This window comes from Egretta garzetta, unplaced genomic scaffold (assembly GCF_000687185.1).
Source record: "Egretta garzetta isolate BGI_Z169 unplaced genomic scaffold, ASM68718v1 scaffold481, whole genome shotgun sequence".
NCBI lineage: Eukaryota > Metazoa > Chordata > Aves > Pelecaniformes > Ardeidae > Egretta > Egretta garzetta.
The window spans coordinates 83,606-99,213 of NW_009258681.1; the positions used below are offsets into that span (position 1 = coordinate 83,606).

At 38.8% G+C, this 15,608-nt stretch overlaps 1 protein-coding gene across 1 annotated transcript in view; it reads left to right on the plus strand.

The window, feature by feature from the left end:
• The first annotated feature begins 1,129 nt into the window (after positions 1-1,129).
• KAT6A (lysine acetyltransferase 6A) overlaps positions 1,130-15,608 on the plus strand; it is a 49,136-nt gene continuing 34,657 nt past the window's right edge. Inside the window, exons 1-2 of the mRNA XM_035888684.1 lie at positions 1,130-1,167; positions 1,271-2,041. Of these exons, the coding sequence (XP_035744577.1) occupies positions 1,439-2,041 (603 nt within the window). The 5' untranslated portion in view covers positions 1,130-1,167; positions 1,271-1,438. The remainder of the gene's footprint in view (positions 1,168-1,270; positions 2,042-15,608) is intronic.

Consider the following 15,608-nt stretch of genomic DNA (forward strand, 5'->3'; position numbering starts at 1 on the left):
GCGGGCTGGGGCACCCCGGGAGCACAGCTCCGCTTTGCCAGGGAGGGACGTCTCGGGAGCCGCATCGCCCTTTACTTCTGTTGTTTGCAGGGTAGAAGAACTCTAGGCAAGCGCTGCATCCTTTCTGGTTTAAACAGTAGTTCTGAATCTTTCCAGTACCGGCTGTACGGAGCTGTGCGACTGAGTCTGATGGCTGTATGCAAATGTGTTCCGTGTGTTGATAAATTCTTCAGTACTTACTAGAAAGCAGAATGGGAGAGATGCCTTGAAGACTAGATCGTGACTGAAACTTCCCTTGCAGAAAATCGTTATTCATTGTAATAAACAGTTTATAAATCCTTCTCTACTTTTACAGTAGAACTTCAGCACAACATACTGTTATCACGCTTAGAGAAAGTCTTTGTTAAAGACAACTAAAGGCTGTGGAGTAGAGCCTCGTACCCTTCCATCTGCATCTTTAAGTAGCAGTGTCATAAGCATTCCTTCTTCATTGTGCTGGTCACCTGTTACTTTGTCCTCAAGTGTTTTCAGTGTGCCTCATCTATACTGAAGATTATAGTGTTGTATTCTTCTTTTCTATGGTCTCTGAAAGTGGAACATTTAATTACAATCTCCAGCTGCGTTTCTTCACTTTTTTCCTTGATGGAACAACTGTCATGGCTTTTCTTAGCAGGAGGGAATCAGACCTATGATTATGCTCCTGGAACAGCTCTGAAAGTTTCTTGCTGCTTGCTCAAGACACTTGGCTACTCTTACTGCTTTATATTGAAGTTTCAGGCAGTGTCTTCCATGTGCAAAAATGAAGAGAGCTCCTGCTTTTTTTAAGATCTTTGTTTGGTTGTGCTCAGCAATGGCATAAAACTTGGTATAGAATTTATACAGAGTTATGGACTGAAGGGCACACTTTTTTCTCTAGGTTGTCTGGAGTTATTTCAGTGTTAAAGCATGCTTTTATTAGTAGTGAAGATAAAACCTTAAGTATTACTTCAGTGTTTCAGAACTGTAGTAGTGGATTAAAACTCTGCTGTGTGTTTAATGAATTAATGTTGACTGTGAATTTTTATTTTCCTTTTTTTTTCCCTAACTGTTCTTTGGAAATGTCTCTCTTCTTGCTTTCTTCCAGGCCTAATGTTCTTCTGATTGTGAGTGTGCAGACCAGAAGCTGAGGTGAGACCTTTATACCTTTATGGAAAAACTTTCTCTGAAGCTGTTATGTGATTTACTGGAAAGAATGAGGAAATTTCTAATTGCTTTGCTTTCCTCTCTTCAGTGTGAAAACAAATAATGTTTGAGAAAGGAGGAGTAATTCAGAACAGAAAACGTGTATGCTATGGTTAGCTGGTTCCCATCATTCGAGAATCTGTTTTCTCATTGTGTGAAACTTGTTCAGCATCGGGATAAAGGATAACGACTCTATGGATATACAGAATTCTTCACCATGGTAAAACTCGCCAACCCGCTGTATACAGAGTGGATTTTGGAGGCAATCAAAAAGGTAAAGAAGCAAAAACAGCGCCCTTCAGAGGAGAGGATATGCAATGCAGTGTCATCTTCTCACGGTTTGGACCGCAAAACTGTTCTGGAACAGTTGGAGTTGAGTGTAAAAGATGGAACTATTTTAAAAGTCTCCAATAAGGGTCTCAACTCCTACAAGGATCCTGATAATCCTGGGAGAATAGCACTTCCGAAGCCTCGGAACCATGGCAAGTTGGATGGTAAACCAAACGTGGACTGGAATAAACTTATCAAACGGGCAATTGAGAGCTTGGCTGAGTCTAGTGGTTCATCCTTGAAGAATATTGAGCGCTTTCTGAAAGGTCAGAAAGATGTGTCTGCATTATTTGGAGGTAGCACTGCCTCCATTTTTCACCAGCAATTACGATTAGCTGTCAAACGTGCTGTTGGCCATGGTAGGCTCCTTAAAGATGGACCTCTGTACCAACTCAACACTAAAGCAACCACTAACGCTGATGGGAAGGAGAGTTTTGAGTCTCTTTCCTGTCTCCCTCCAGTGTGTCTCCTTCCCCATGAAAAGGATAAGGTAAGACCCAGTTTGCATGGGCATTTTCTTGTGATTGATGGAATGTGTCAATATAGAGTCTCAGTTTGAGGTCAATGATTTGTTTAACTTGTATCTTGTAAATTAGAAATTACTAATTTGCATTTAGGATCCTACTGTATCCAAATGTCTAAGCATGATCAGAGGAAGCATAATAGATCATAATTTGTACTTTGGACTTGAAAACTACAAATGAACTAATGTGGGGAATTTACCTCTTAATGCTTCTGTACAGTGGAATTGAATATATGCTAACAGGCTTACTATAGTTATGTTAGCAATACATAGGAAGTAAGCCTCCTTACTTTTAGGTGAGGTGGATTTGCAAAGCAAACTTGAGATTATCTCTTACTTTCAGATTTTTATTTGACTGCCACTTTGGCTTCTTATTTGAGTACAGATAACATAGTGAAGCGCTGATTAGCAATTGCCACCTAATGCTGTGGTCGAGGCTTTCTTTGTTCACAATGAAAAAATCACTTTGTGTCCCAGAGCAGCTTTGTTGTGAAATAGGAAGAAAAGGTATATAGGATGTAGTAGTTGAAGAGTGAAATTGGAGGATGTAGAGAGCATGGAAATGCTGGAATGAACACTCATGGACTTCTATTCCCCTTTGTGTGCCTCCCCCCACCCTTGTTAAATATAGGTCATTATACAAATAGAAGTATTTTTCTATTATTTTCTCTTATTTTTATGCTTTCCCCCCCTCCTTTCTTCCATCCTTCTGCATGCGTAAGGTCTTTGACCCTCCACTCCAACCTCAAGATGAAGTTGTTGGAGTGAAATTCATACCCACTCAGTATCTTTCCTGTCCTTGTGCTACCGTGGAAGCAGAGTAAAACGGAAATCTGTCTTTGTTTATTGAAGACCAATTTGCCAGTAATTCATATCTTTTGCATTACTCGTCTCCAGGACTTGTAGAATTTGAAAATTATTTTTTCTATCTGTAATAGATTTTTCAGCAGTGTTGGGAATTTTGTTGGTGTTGGAAATTTTGGTGGTGTTGGAAATATCCTCTTTGGGGATGAGTTCTTTCAGTGTGTGCTGCTTGTATTTTTTCAAGTCAGCTTCACTCTCTGGTGAGAGGGTTGCTTTATGATCTATCAGGATTTGAAGACTTTAAACTACTGTAAGAGCCTTCTCCCTAAAAAAAAAATCAAAAAAAAATCTGCACAGCTGCTTTATTGCCAGTAAAAGTTTCTCCGAAATTCTAATTTAACTGTGGGAGCTCTTCTGTGGACGCAGTACTTAACTAGTCAGAGTGTTGTGTTGTGAGCTGGTGGAACGTAGGAAGTAAGTATCACTATGCTGGGAATTTCAGCAGCTTCCTCTATCCTTTTTTCAAGTGTTCTGTCTACAAATGTTTCCTATGTACTTCTCCATCTATATCTGTAATGAAATCAGTATAGCTGTAAAATGGTATGAAAACTGGATGTAAACAAGCCTGGCACATGAAGCAGCTGGATTGAGAGTGGTAGTAACAGCAGAAAATATTAGCTGTGCATATTATTATTAACACAGTATGTTTTGCAGCCCATTCAGTCGTCTTGTAATGTGCCAAAACTCAGGACCAGCTTGATATTCTTTCAGATTAAGTGTTCCCTGGGGTTTTCTTAAAATGGGATATATCAGAGTGGTGAATGGTAATATGGACTACCATAAATACTGAATTTGATCTGGGGGTTGTTTTTTGTCCTCCAGAAAAATAGGTGTATAAGGTTCTTGTGTGTGCCATGTGTGCACAAACACATGCACACATCTGTTTATGTGCATTTTGGGCTGTTAGATACTCTCCCTAATTAATTTCTACCTGCTCAGGTCTGAGCAGCTTGAATGCTGAAAGGATTGTTATAACATTAGAATGCACAGTAGCTATAGTAGAAATTTTACAAGGGATTTCTTCAATAAATTATTCTGATTTTTGTGTGTGTGTGTTTTAAACTAACATCCTAGATTTCTGCTCTTCATGTACCATCTCTGTGCTGTGTAACCCACGCTGAGTTTCATACCATTTTCTTAAGTAATTTTGAAGATAGGATTAAAACATCTGTGTAGATTCTGCCAGAATTAATTGACTGGCAAGTCAGTGGAAGCCAGAAGATCAGTTCCTATTCTACGGGATTTTCCTAGTTTGTGTGGTTTGGTTTTTTTTTTTAATGTAGACACTATGTGATAGTCTTCCTTCACGCTACTGTTTCTGTTAAATCTCAACCAGTTAGGCAGGTGCAAAAAGCTTACTACACAGTACTAATTTTCTTGACTTATTGGTTGCTTGAGAATGGTGAGGGATTTTTGGGGGGGAGGGAGGATTGGGGTTTTTCGCCTTTTTTTTCATTAATGGAATTGCTCGGTACAGATTCTTTGGGAGTATTGTGACAGCATTTATCTTGATTCTTGGAAGAGCCTTGGCAACATCATGAACAAAAGCTCAACCTCCCAAACCTGAGAAATCCTAATGACGTGTCTCTATTTTGCTGTCATTAATCTTCTATCCTTGCACTATTTGGTCTTCAACATCCATTTAAGTACTCTCCATATATCATCTGATACAAATTTATGAATCTTAAAGGTGTAACATTCCTTCCTTTCATTTGTTCAAATGTAGCTTCCACTCAGCTGCAAGTGCTTACCTGTCTGTTTGAGAGTAGTATCAGTTTGTTTAGATACCTAGAAGTGAACATGCAATATTTTCCTGTGTATTATGAAACTGGGTACCTTGCAGGAGGTCTATGAAAGTTGAGACTTAAATTTTTTTAAACAAAATAAACATAAAGCAGCACTACAGAAGCTTTGCTTAAGAAATACTATTAGCTTTTTTTCAAATCTTATTTTTTTGTCTCAGTGTTCTGTGAATACCACATTCTAGTGTTCAAGGGAAAAAAAACCTGGCAAATTATCATGGCTTACCAGGTAGTAATGACATGCTGCTGACATTATGGTTTTGAAATCCCTGGCCTAAAACCATTACTTGGGTGAAAACAAGCAACAGAAAAAAAACCTGCTGATGGGCAGAGCTCAGTGCTGAAATTTGCTTATCTGTTAGTGACAATGGCTGGCAAAAGATGAGTTGTCTTTAATTTCAGTTTTAAGTGCTATGTGTGCCTTTACTCATATGTAGTCTTTAGGGAAGTGGCCTTTTCTTTCTTTTCAGTTTCCTGTACTTCAGAAGCTAAAATGGGAATTGCAGTTATGAGCTGGTTTTGCATTCCTTGTGACGTTTTGGACTAAACATTGTACTTGACTTTGGTGGTGTTTCTATGATAGGTGACAGACTGGTAAGATTCACAATATCTACCCCTGCTCTGGAAAGAAAGAGGGGGGGGGTGTGACAAATTGTTGCAATGCCTAAAAGTAAAGGGAGTTCATGCTGAAATTGTAGTGAAAGAGAAGACCATTGAGTTGCTGCCTCTTGGGTAAGTATCAGGCAAGCGCTATCCCTCCAGCATAGCTGGAAGTCAGGCCTCCCACATTAGGTCAGCCGAAGAGGTGGTAAGCGTGGAGCAAAGAACGCTGGGCACTGAGTCCCCCATCCGCCAGTGACATCTGTAGGGAATGAGCAACACTGTGCAAGCTAGACTCTAAAGTAATCCTGCTGTTACAGTGCAATTTCTACAGTAAAGCCCTGATTAAATATGCATGAAAGATTTCTTTAAATTATAACTGTCACTTCTGTTTCATGTGTAATTAGTATACTTGCGGACTGAAACAGGATTTTTACTTTTTAAAGTATTTTTTTTTCTTGAGGAAGAATTGCTGTATGCTAGTATTTGTTCAGAGTAACAGTTTAATTTCTTGAAACTTCCTACTGATTATTAGTTTAAAAAATGCTTTTTCTGAGGTGGGAGAAAAAAATTCTTTTGTGCTGCTTTGGAAACCATAACTTATCTTTAAATGAATGCCATATATCTTCAGATAGCTGAGGGCAGATTTTTTTTTGCCATCTTTACAAAAGCTAAACAGAATAAACAATTATACTGTTTTAATACATACTGGCTACTGAGATGTCTTTGGGAATAGAAAGGCTTGACATGAGTATGCAGAAAAGTACCTCAATGAAATTTTCTGGGATATTTCGCCACCGCTTGATTGGGTTTTTGGTTTGGGGCTTTTTTTGTTCATGACTGGGGCAGGTGCTGTAGAGATGATTTAGAAAGTTAATCCAATTCTTGCCGACACCTTGCATCTATGCCAGACGTTACCACAGCCCTTACAAAGCAAGTGGTGTTTTGCTCCTCAACTGCTGTGGTTTGTAGCCCAGTTTATTGCTATTAAATGAAATTGTTGGTTTAAGTTAATGTTCTGTGTTGTGAAATTCAGCTGCTGCTGGAGGAAGAGAATCTCCGATGAAGGGACAGAGAAGGCAGCACAGGGCAGTAGCCTCTTTAACCATCTCTGTTGTGAACTGGCGCATCATCAGAGACCTTGGTTGCATGCTGCTGAGTTGGCCATGCGATCTGCTAGGGTTTTGGTTTATCTGTACCACTAATACCTTTATTTCCTTGCTTACTTTTTGGCACAAGAGGTGGGTTGCATATGCCAGACAAGGAAGACTGATTTCTCTCTCTTACAGACACTTACTTTGACATACTCCATTTGTGCATTTGAAGCCTGAAAAGTAATGAGTATCTGATGCTTATGTATGGCTATCAAATGCATATTATGTATTTAATTGTGAGAAACTTCTTATGCAGTTGTATGCTGCCTCTTTAGAATGTTGGGGAAAAGGATTGCAGATTACAACACTTTAAGAATCTTTTGATCAGAAACTTGGAAATAGATAACTTTGCTTTCTTTTTTTTTTTCTTTCTTCCTTTCTGTTTTGTTGAAACAGAAGCTCTCACTGAACCTATGTTGGTTTGCAAAGCCCTGGGTTGTCTTCCTGAGCAGTTCTCATTGGTACAGTAGCCTTTATTTGTAGGGCTATGGTACCTAGTAGTTAGGCATATTGGCACTGTACAAAAGCATAACTGAAAAGCATCTTGTTTTAGAAAGTTGGCATTTAGTGTGAAATAAGACAATACACGAGATGGACAGCACAAGATAATACTATCTGTAACAAATGAAGGTCATGGTATATTAGCTCCGAGCTTAAAATTCTATTTATGCCTTTTAGTCATTACAAAGCATGCATTCATGGTATTTGGATTATAAAAAATTATGACTGTGTATTATGGCAGTACTTTCTGCAGGGTATATCTTCCTTCGGAATTATTTAGCATGATTTTAAAATTGTGTAGTATGATGGTCAAGCTAGAAGGAGGAACCCAGCCACAGCTTGATTACTGGCTTTAGTCAAAAACCAATGAAGATGTGGGAGAACAGAACATAGTGCTTGTATAAAAGTGCAGGCAAACTGTGTTACCTTATTAATGCAGCAGGTTTTGATAAATGCTAAAGCTGTTCTCCCTAGAATGCTTAAGTGTATTGTTTTACTACCCTGCTTATTCTGTTTATCCATTTACTGTCAACAAAAATAATAATAATGCATTTAACAAATAGGAATTAAAGTTACCATTTGTGTGTCTATACATGATTTTTTTGCAGTATGACTATAATTAACAAGTACTGTTTAATAGTTACTATAGTTTTACTACAATGTAAGAATTACTGCACTACTACAAAGCTACTACAATACAGTAATATTTAGTACTTTTTAAAAGCAAAGAGCTCTTTCCTGGTACGGCTGTAGTAAGATGCAGGTCTTAAGGCTGGAAGCTCTAGTTAAAGCAGCTTGCTCTGCTTTTGTTTCATTGACACTTGTTACAGAATACAGGTCAAAAGGCTATAAGAATTTTTGTAAAATCATTATTATTAAAATAATACGTTAACGCATCAGCTAATTGAAGGAGAAGTTGAAATAATTGATGTACATGTTGGATGTTTCCAGAGCATTTGAAATTTTATCTCGGGACAATAGTAGGACCATTTCTTCCACAATTAGAAGGAAAATACAGATGGTATTAATTGATTTCCATTTGCGCTCTCCTTGAAACTGTCTTCTATGTCAGTTAAACTGGATATGGCTGTAGCAACCTTTAAGTAAATATCTTAATATTGTCCTGTGGTATAGCTGAAAGTATAAAAACAAAAATTCTGAAAGTGCTTCCTGAAAAAAAATGAGGGAAACTTCTGTGGCTGAAAAATAGGAATATTTAAAGCAGATTCCCTGTGCTGCTGTCTCACCTGTGTTCCTTATGGAATGTCTGTTCCCTAGTTTTGTGTTGCTATTTATGTCTGTTGGTACTTATCAATCACTTTAACTGTGCGTTATTATATACACAGCATCCTTTAGGCCTTCCCTCTTGCAAATAATAGTTCTAGATCCCAGTGTGCACTCATGTTTATCACATGAAGCCAAACTTCTCTCTTTTTAGAAAGTTCATGTGCTTTGAGGGCATCATAGTTGTTTTGAAGGCCTTTAAGCATACAATAGCTATTGCTGTATTGTGCCTGGTTTAGGTTAATAACTGTTAATTTCATGTCTTAAAGCAAAGGACTGTCCCATTACTGGTAAGGAAGTTATTTGTGGATTGGTTTGTTTTGGGTGGAGTGCATAAATGATCTGCAACCAGAGTATTGTAATTACATTTTGAGAGCTCACCCTTGCTCTCCAAGGGCGTTCGTCAAGCTTTGGCTCCCAGCTGGAGGAGAATTAGGATTCGCTCTCTTCCAGCTGGTTGTGGAAGAGAAGGCTGTAGTTCTGTCTTAAAAAAAAAAAAAAAATAAAAAAATAGTGGTTGATAACAGATGGCCTCCATCTGTACTCTGTGTAACTCTGGAAACTCAAGTGCTCAAGATTACTTTGAATTTGATTCAATTGATTAGTGAACAGGTGAAGTAGCGCTTAGTAATATGTAAGCCTGTCAGAAGTGTTACTGTCATGGACAGCTAGGGATGGATGCTATGAGACGGTGCATTTAGGGTGAAATAGTGTGGAATGATACCAGGAGGGGCTCTGGCAGTATTTGTAGTAATGGTAACTTAAAAGCAAAGTTTGTGACACTGGGAAGACATCAGACGTTGTGATGAGTACCTGTGTCAATGGGGCACTACTGTGGAGGAATTGTTTTTAACAGCATTCTCTGACACAGTTCAGCGGAAGCTGAGTATAGGATAGCTGGTGAAAAAGGAGGAGACTAGTCCAATATGTTGGCTGGATCCCTGTTGTTAGTCCTTTCTGTCCAGGAGACTGTTGACAGATAGGGAATGACACATCTCTGAAGTCTGGTTAATAAAGGGACCTTCTTTACTACAGGGCTTTAAAGTATAGCCAGCCAGGGAGGAAGGGTGGATGATGGAGAACGCTGGTAAATAAACAACAGCTTGGTTCCACTGTTAGCTGTTAGGTAGCAAGGGAAGAAATAGCAGAGGGAATGAGGGCAGATAATTCTGTCCCTGCTGTTCCCCTAGTTTCCCAGAAATTTTATCTTAAGTTATAGTGGTGGTGGGAAAAACAGTTAAAAGGGTATAAATATTAAATGAAGTAGTGTCGTTTTAGTTGAAAGATAGGTTCTGTCTTCTTAAAATAAGTGCAAATATGCAATCAACAGAAAATCTGGTAAACAAATCCTATGTGTGACAGACTGCTGAGTTCTTTAACCTCTGTCCTCTGTGGCGTAGGTGGGTCGCTATGTTTTATTCCTACTTGCCTCATTAAAGGGTTTCAAACTAAACTTATCCTAATGAGTTTGGTAAGTCATGTTAGTCTTTGTTCCACCTATTTTAGGATTTCTCTGTATTTGTTGTGTAAATCTGACTTAATTTTTCTGTCCTCACCAATTTTTTCTGACTCTGTGAACACCTTTCCTTGCAACAGCTTCAAGCATTGGATGAGAAATTGTAGCTCATTGCTCGTTTCATTGTCCAAGAGTCTGGCAGTCTTTTTGTTGTTACTGCTGTTGTGGTACATCTGGACTTGTAGTGAGATTGAAAAGAAAGGAGGGAGAAGGGTATCCAAAAAAATGCCCTTGCATAGCAAACAGAATCCCACTGGCAATATATTTGCTTGGTTTGAGTTACTTTTGAAGGCCATTTAACCAGCCTGTGAACCCATGTGTGAATGATGAATTCTGGGTTGAAAATACTGAATCTTCCAAGCATGTTTCTATGAAGACCTATGAATTACTAAAACTGTTAATTATCAATACATCTATCAGTTCAGTGTATTTCTGAAAGTTGGATAGAACAAATCGTGGATCTTGGTACACAGCTAAATACCTGCACAAGTGTTGTTAAAAATACAAGAATGGAGCTCTTCCTTTTCTAGAATCTTTGCTTTTAAATCTTTATCAGCAAGTTGGATTAGATGACCTCTAAAGGTCCCTTCCAACCCGAAACATTCTATGATTCTAAGTTGAGTCACTATTCGGTCTCCATTTATCCATGTGTAAACTGAAAATTATGTGAAAGCTAAAGGTCTTCTGAATTATAAAGGAAATCACCATTTCTATGTGTTTCTCCCCATTTCTGTTAAACTGTCCCATCTAATCGTGAAAGTCTAGAAAAATTGGTGACGAGTATAGCTTTTAAATGTGTGTGTGTGTTGGTTTGATTTCATGTAACATTCTTCAACGATATACAGACTCTCTGAGGCATTAGGTTTCTCCTCGGTCTTTGAGATTCAGTCCTGGATATTTAGTAATGAGGTGTTTTGATTGGAGTGCTGGATCTCTGAACTTGTCTGGACTCATAGTGAATCCCTTGAAGCTGTGTGCGGAAGGAAAGTAATTCTGCTGCTCAGTGTTACAATGACTAAGCTTCAGAAGCTGCTAATCAGTAAGGTGAATGCAAAAATCCTTAGAGCAATCTTGGAAAAAAGTAGATGCACTTGCTTTGTGCTGCTACCAACTTTTTTTTGTATGTATACACCCATAAAAATAGAGTGATTCACTGCCTTACTTCAGCACAGGCTTCACCTGGCTTTGCAAATTCAGGGTACCTTTGTACAGGCAGTCTCTCAGCAGCAGACCTGCTTGGAAAAGGTTTATCTGCGCCTGTTTGTGGTTTTGCCGCACTTGCTGTATAGGGCTGCTCACGTGGGAATGATCTATGTTTGTGCACACTGCATGGGGTGTGAGAAAGGAGAATAGCACTGGATGAGGATTGTGGGTCAAGAACGTGGGATTTGGTTAAATCTTACTGTCAAGGGTGTTATATTGAGCAGTGGATTTTGATAGTGAAGAATTATATGCAGAGCGTTTATTTTCTTTTTTTCTCTGATCTCATGTTCAAAGTCATAGAGCTTCAAAAAATAGGGCAGGGTTTGGTCCCATAGTTGCACTTGTGTGGGTATCCTGAGTAAACTACAAATAGCAGCTTTGTGTCAGATATTTTGAATGTGCACTACATTCTCATTCAGAGTTCCTTTTCTGCTTTCTCTGTTGTCATGTTTATGTGGGCCCCGGCATTGTGTTAAATATCTTTGTTCATGTTTGTTTTCCAACTGAAGTATTTTCCCTTCTTTCAGGGATGCAGCTAATGTTGAAGTAAAGCAGTGTACAGTATTTAAAGATGGAGTAATTACCTCTAGGCCCAGAAACTACTTGGGTGTTACAAAAATCTCTTCCCCAAAGTAATTTGTTGTTGTTAGAAATGGAAGTCAATACTGAAGTTCCTTATTTTTTTGTGAAAACCGAAATATCACAGAATGCAAACTGTTCCCAGTGAGGGGAGTTAAGATTTTAGTTTGCTGTTGATTTGAGGGGTGTGCTTTGCTTTTGCAGCTGTGGAAGTCTATGACTTCTTAGAAATACTATTTCATCTGAAATTGAGTGATATAATCATCTCTTGCTCCTTAGACAGTGTCCTTGATTTTCTTGAAAATTAGGAAGCTGGGATAAAGTATAGGAGAGAGCTTACAGGATATAGCTTTGGGTAAAGAAAACTTCAGTAACTTGAACTGTCAGGTTCCTCAATCAGTGTCAAATGAACGGAGTTTCTTTATACCTCAAATGAAATTTGAGCCTCCCCTCCCTTTCCCCCGCCCCCTCCAGTTTGCAGGCAGGAAGTCTTGGCATGTGATTCTGATTGTGACGTACAAATCTTGAATCGTTTTAATCCTGTGATTAGAGGACTTGTTAGCTCTGGGAAGGTTATTTAATGATTGACTGTCTAAATATTTCCAGTTGACATTCTGTAAAGTTCTTATCATGTGCATGTCTAATAGTAAGGCAATTTCTTCAGTTTGAGTGTCAGCCCCAGGTAGCATCCACATTGGGTTTTTTTCATAGGCTTCGGATGTCGTAACCACTGCGTAGAATTCCGCCTGTATATGCTGCGGTGGTATCCAAGCTGTTAACTTTCACACTTCACTTTAGTAGCAGCATTTCAGATGTTCTCTCCATCCTAATAGTCAACAGCAGCACTTATTTTGAATGTCCCTTGATTTTTCTTTTTAAATGACCCTTTGTGTTTCTCTTAGGAAGAGGTATGTATTTCATGCTTGTTTTTTCTGTATGCTTTTTTATCTTTTCTCCCTTACACTCATTTTAATGTAGCCTCATGCTTTAGACCATCGTTCTGCCATATAAATATGCTTCTTTCTTTCAAGTGAGACTCAGCTAAGTGAAGTGGAGACAAAATACCCATTGACACAAGCAAACATGCATACCTGTGTTATTGTAATAGCTTTTCATCTGTCTATTAAAATATATTTAGCATTATGTTCTTGAGCACAAAAACTATTTTAAGGAATTTCTGGTTTTGCTCTCAGTTGTTTCGTATTTTTCTTCACCATACTGTCTAGAGAGAACATGAAGAATTGTGATTAGGTAACTCTTGATAGAAGAAGGTTGAGTTGTTCACCATGTTAAAAAACCTGAACCCATTGCTGCCAGAAGTTGATATTACTGAATAGTATTTGCCAAATTATGCTGTTTTCCTTATATGCAACAAAAAAAAAATAATTGTAAAATTACTTCGGTAATATAAAATTCATTAGTTCTGATTTTATTGAGGCATGGAACTGAAGTGATTTTCTTCCCCAGCCACTGATCCAAAAGGCACGGAATTCAGGCTTTGTGATGCCCTGCTTACTGAAACATGTTTCCTCATGTTTTAAATAATTTTTTTCACGTGGTGTAGATTGTACTTCCCCTCCGGCTTTTCTGGTTCATCCACTATTTCCAGTAGCTTCAGCATTTGAGGCAGACCTTTGCAACAGCATGGGCTATTTCAAGTGAGGGGTAATGGTTTGTCACTTGTTTTAAAAACAGACAGGCAAAAAACCATTACCTAGCCTGAATTCTCAGAAGCCAGCTACCGGTGCTCCTGGATGATAACTTCCTAGCTGAGAAACGGAAGTGCTGTAGTGGGGATGGTTCTGTAAGTACTAGTTGTGGTAGATTCACTCTCTGGAGGGCTCATGTTCAGGATGTCTTAAAGAGCAAAGCAAAAAAAAAAAATTGGTGTGAGGGTATGTGTTTCTCTTACACTAGATTTAATTTTACACCTCCTCGATTCCAACCACAATGACTACGACAAGCAGATGTCTGATGATGGGGCAAAGACAGTCCTCCTGTCCAGTGAGCCTCTGATGGTATTAAAATGTCTGCAGGAAGTGCATCAGGTTACTGACAGTGACCACTGTGACGGTGTGGGCTACAGAGTTGGCTGTGAGTTTGGGGGAGTTTCCTACCTTGCTTTTCCTAAATTGACTGCAAAGCAGATGGATTGGCCAAAACTGAGGTTTTATTTCTTCCCCCCCTCCCCCCCCCCCTTTTTCCATAGGCTCTTCTCCATAGTTGCCTTAAGGAAGCGGTACAGTCTGTGAATCTGTAGAGCACGTTTGGTTTCTAGACAGCCTTTGTATAGTAACAACATGTGCTGAGAGGCTGGCAGGCTGTAAGACACTGTCAGTCCAATTTGTTCTGGCTCCCTCCCTCGCTGAATCTGGTGACATCACACAGATAGATGTGCCTGCAAGAAAAAACAGCAGAAGGAGTTGAATGTCTGCCAAAAATTTGCAGTATGAAACTGAGCTGGCTGCTTGCAGTCTTGTTTTCACGAATCTTTTATTGTGTGCTTGCGTTTTTCACTTGCCAGGATGTTCTTTGCTGAACAAACACAGCAGCAGTGAAATCTCTCCATACTTAGCATAACACAGTCTCACTCAGAAGCTTTGGAGGCGTAGCCTGATCTCCACATTCAAAGTTATTCCAATTTAATACATTATTCTAAAACGTTTTGAGTTCTAGTAGAATCTTATTCTTTATTCCACCAAACTGTAGCTGGTTTGTTTTTTAAATGTGGTTAAGTGTTTGCAGTTGGTCAGAGGTGGTAAATACAGGAAACATAGAAGCTGTGAAGGACAGGCTTTGATCTGGTTCTTCCAAAGGTAGACAATGTTTACGTGTGGACATCCAAATTTGAAGGACTATGGGGATGAACAGGGTGTGCATAAATACTGGCTAGAAGAGCTAAGACAGACTCTCTTAGACTGTTGGCTGTACAGAGGTTCTATAAAATTCTCTTTGATTAAATAAATTGCTCGTGAACTTCCCACAGAGGATACATGAAATAGTTTCCTTCTTCCCTGAAAAGTTGCATGAATGTTCCAGCTTTGCTTTTACAAGGTTGCCTTCACAAATGATAGAGGATAGCCACTGTAGATGAGGCCAGCTGTGTTTGGGGAATTTTTCAGTTAAATGGTATATATTTCCTGTTCCTCCCGTTCGCAGAAAAGTATTTATATACAGGAAAAAAATAAATTGCAAGACAGCTAATGAAATGCAGTGCTAAGCTTTGCTAGTCGATAACCTGTAGAAAAATAAGATAGGGAGAACCGTAACAAATAAAATTGTTCATGTTGTCTTACGTTTCACAAGGAATATGCAGCTAGTATGGTCGTATAAGCATTTTGTAACTGCCTCAGTCTCATAGCTGGGAAGTGTATGTAATCGTATGAAGCTATCACTGAATCTGAAACAATTCGGACGTGAACTGCTAATACAATGAAGTCCCCATAACTTGCACACAGGTCTGCAGCGACTGTGGTAGTGCTGCTTTTTTTAATGTAAGAACAAAGTATGTTATACTACAACTAGTGAAACGAAGTCATAGAAGACTCCTTGATGCAACATTGCGTGGCAGTTCTGGGCATATCATTGAAGTTTGGTTACTTGATTACTTGAATGGACTTTATTTGTAAGTCGTCTTTTCCTACAAATTAGATTTCTTCTGGCTAATGTCATATATTTTGCTGCAGTTACGTGAGGATTTTGGAGGTGCAGTTGGAGAGAAGCCTGTACAAGGTGAATAGTAGCATAGTTAAATGCAGTTTAATGGTATTATGTGACTTGCAAATACAAATGCAGTGTAGACATGAGCAAAAGAAAAGCATGCGAGTGAAAGTGCATGGACTAGAAAAGTAATTTTGAGGCTTATCCTTAGTGAAGCAGGATGGCAGTCTGGTGAAATAAATCAGACACAAGCTTACTTGCTACCTGTTTTTTCATGATCCCTGCTCTTTAGTGTGATGTTGTTATATTATAATCAAATTCTAAAACTTTTCAGTAAAATGATCAGCTGCCCTGGATTGCACAATTACTTT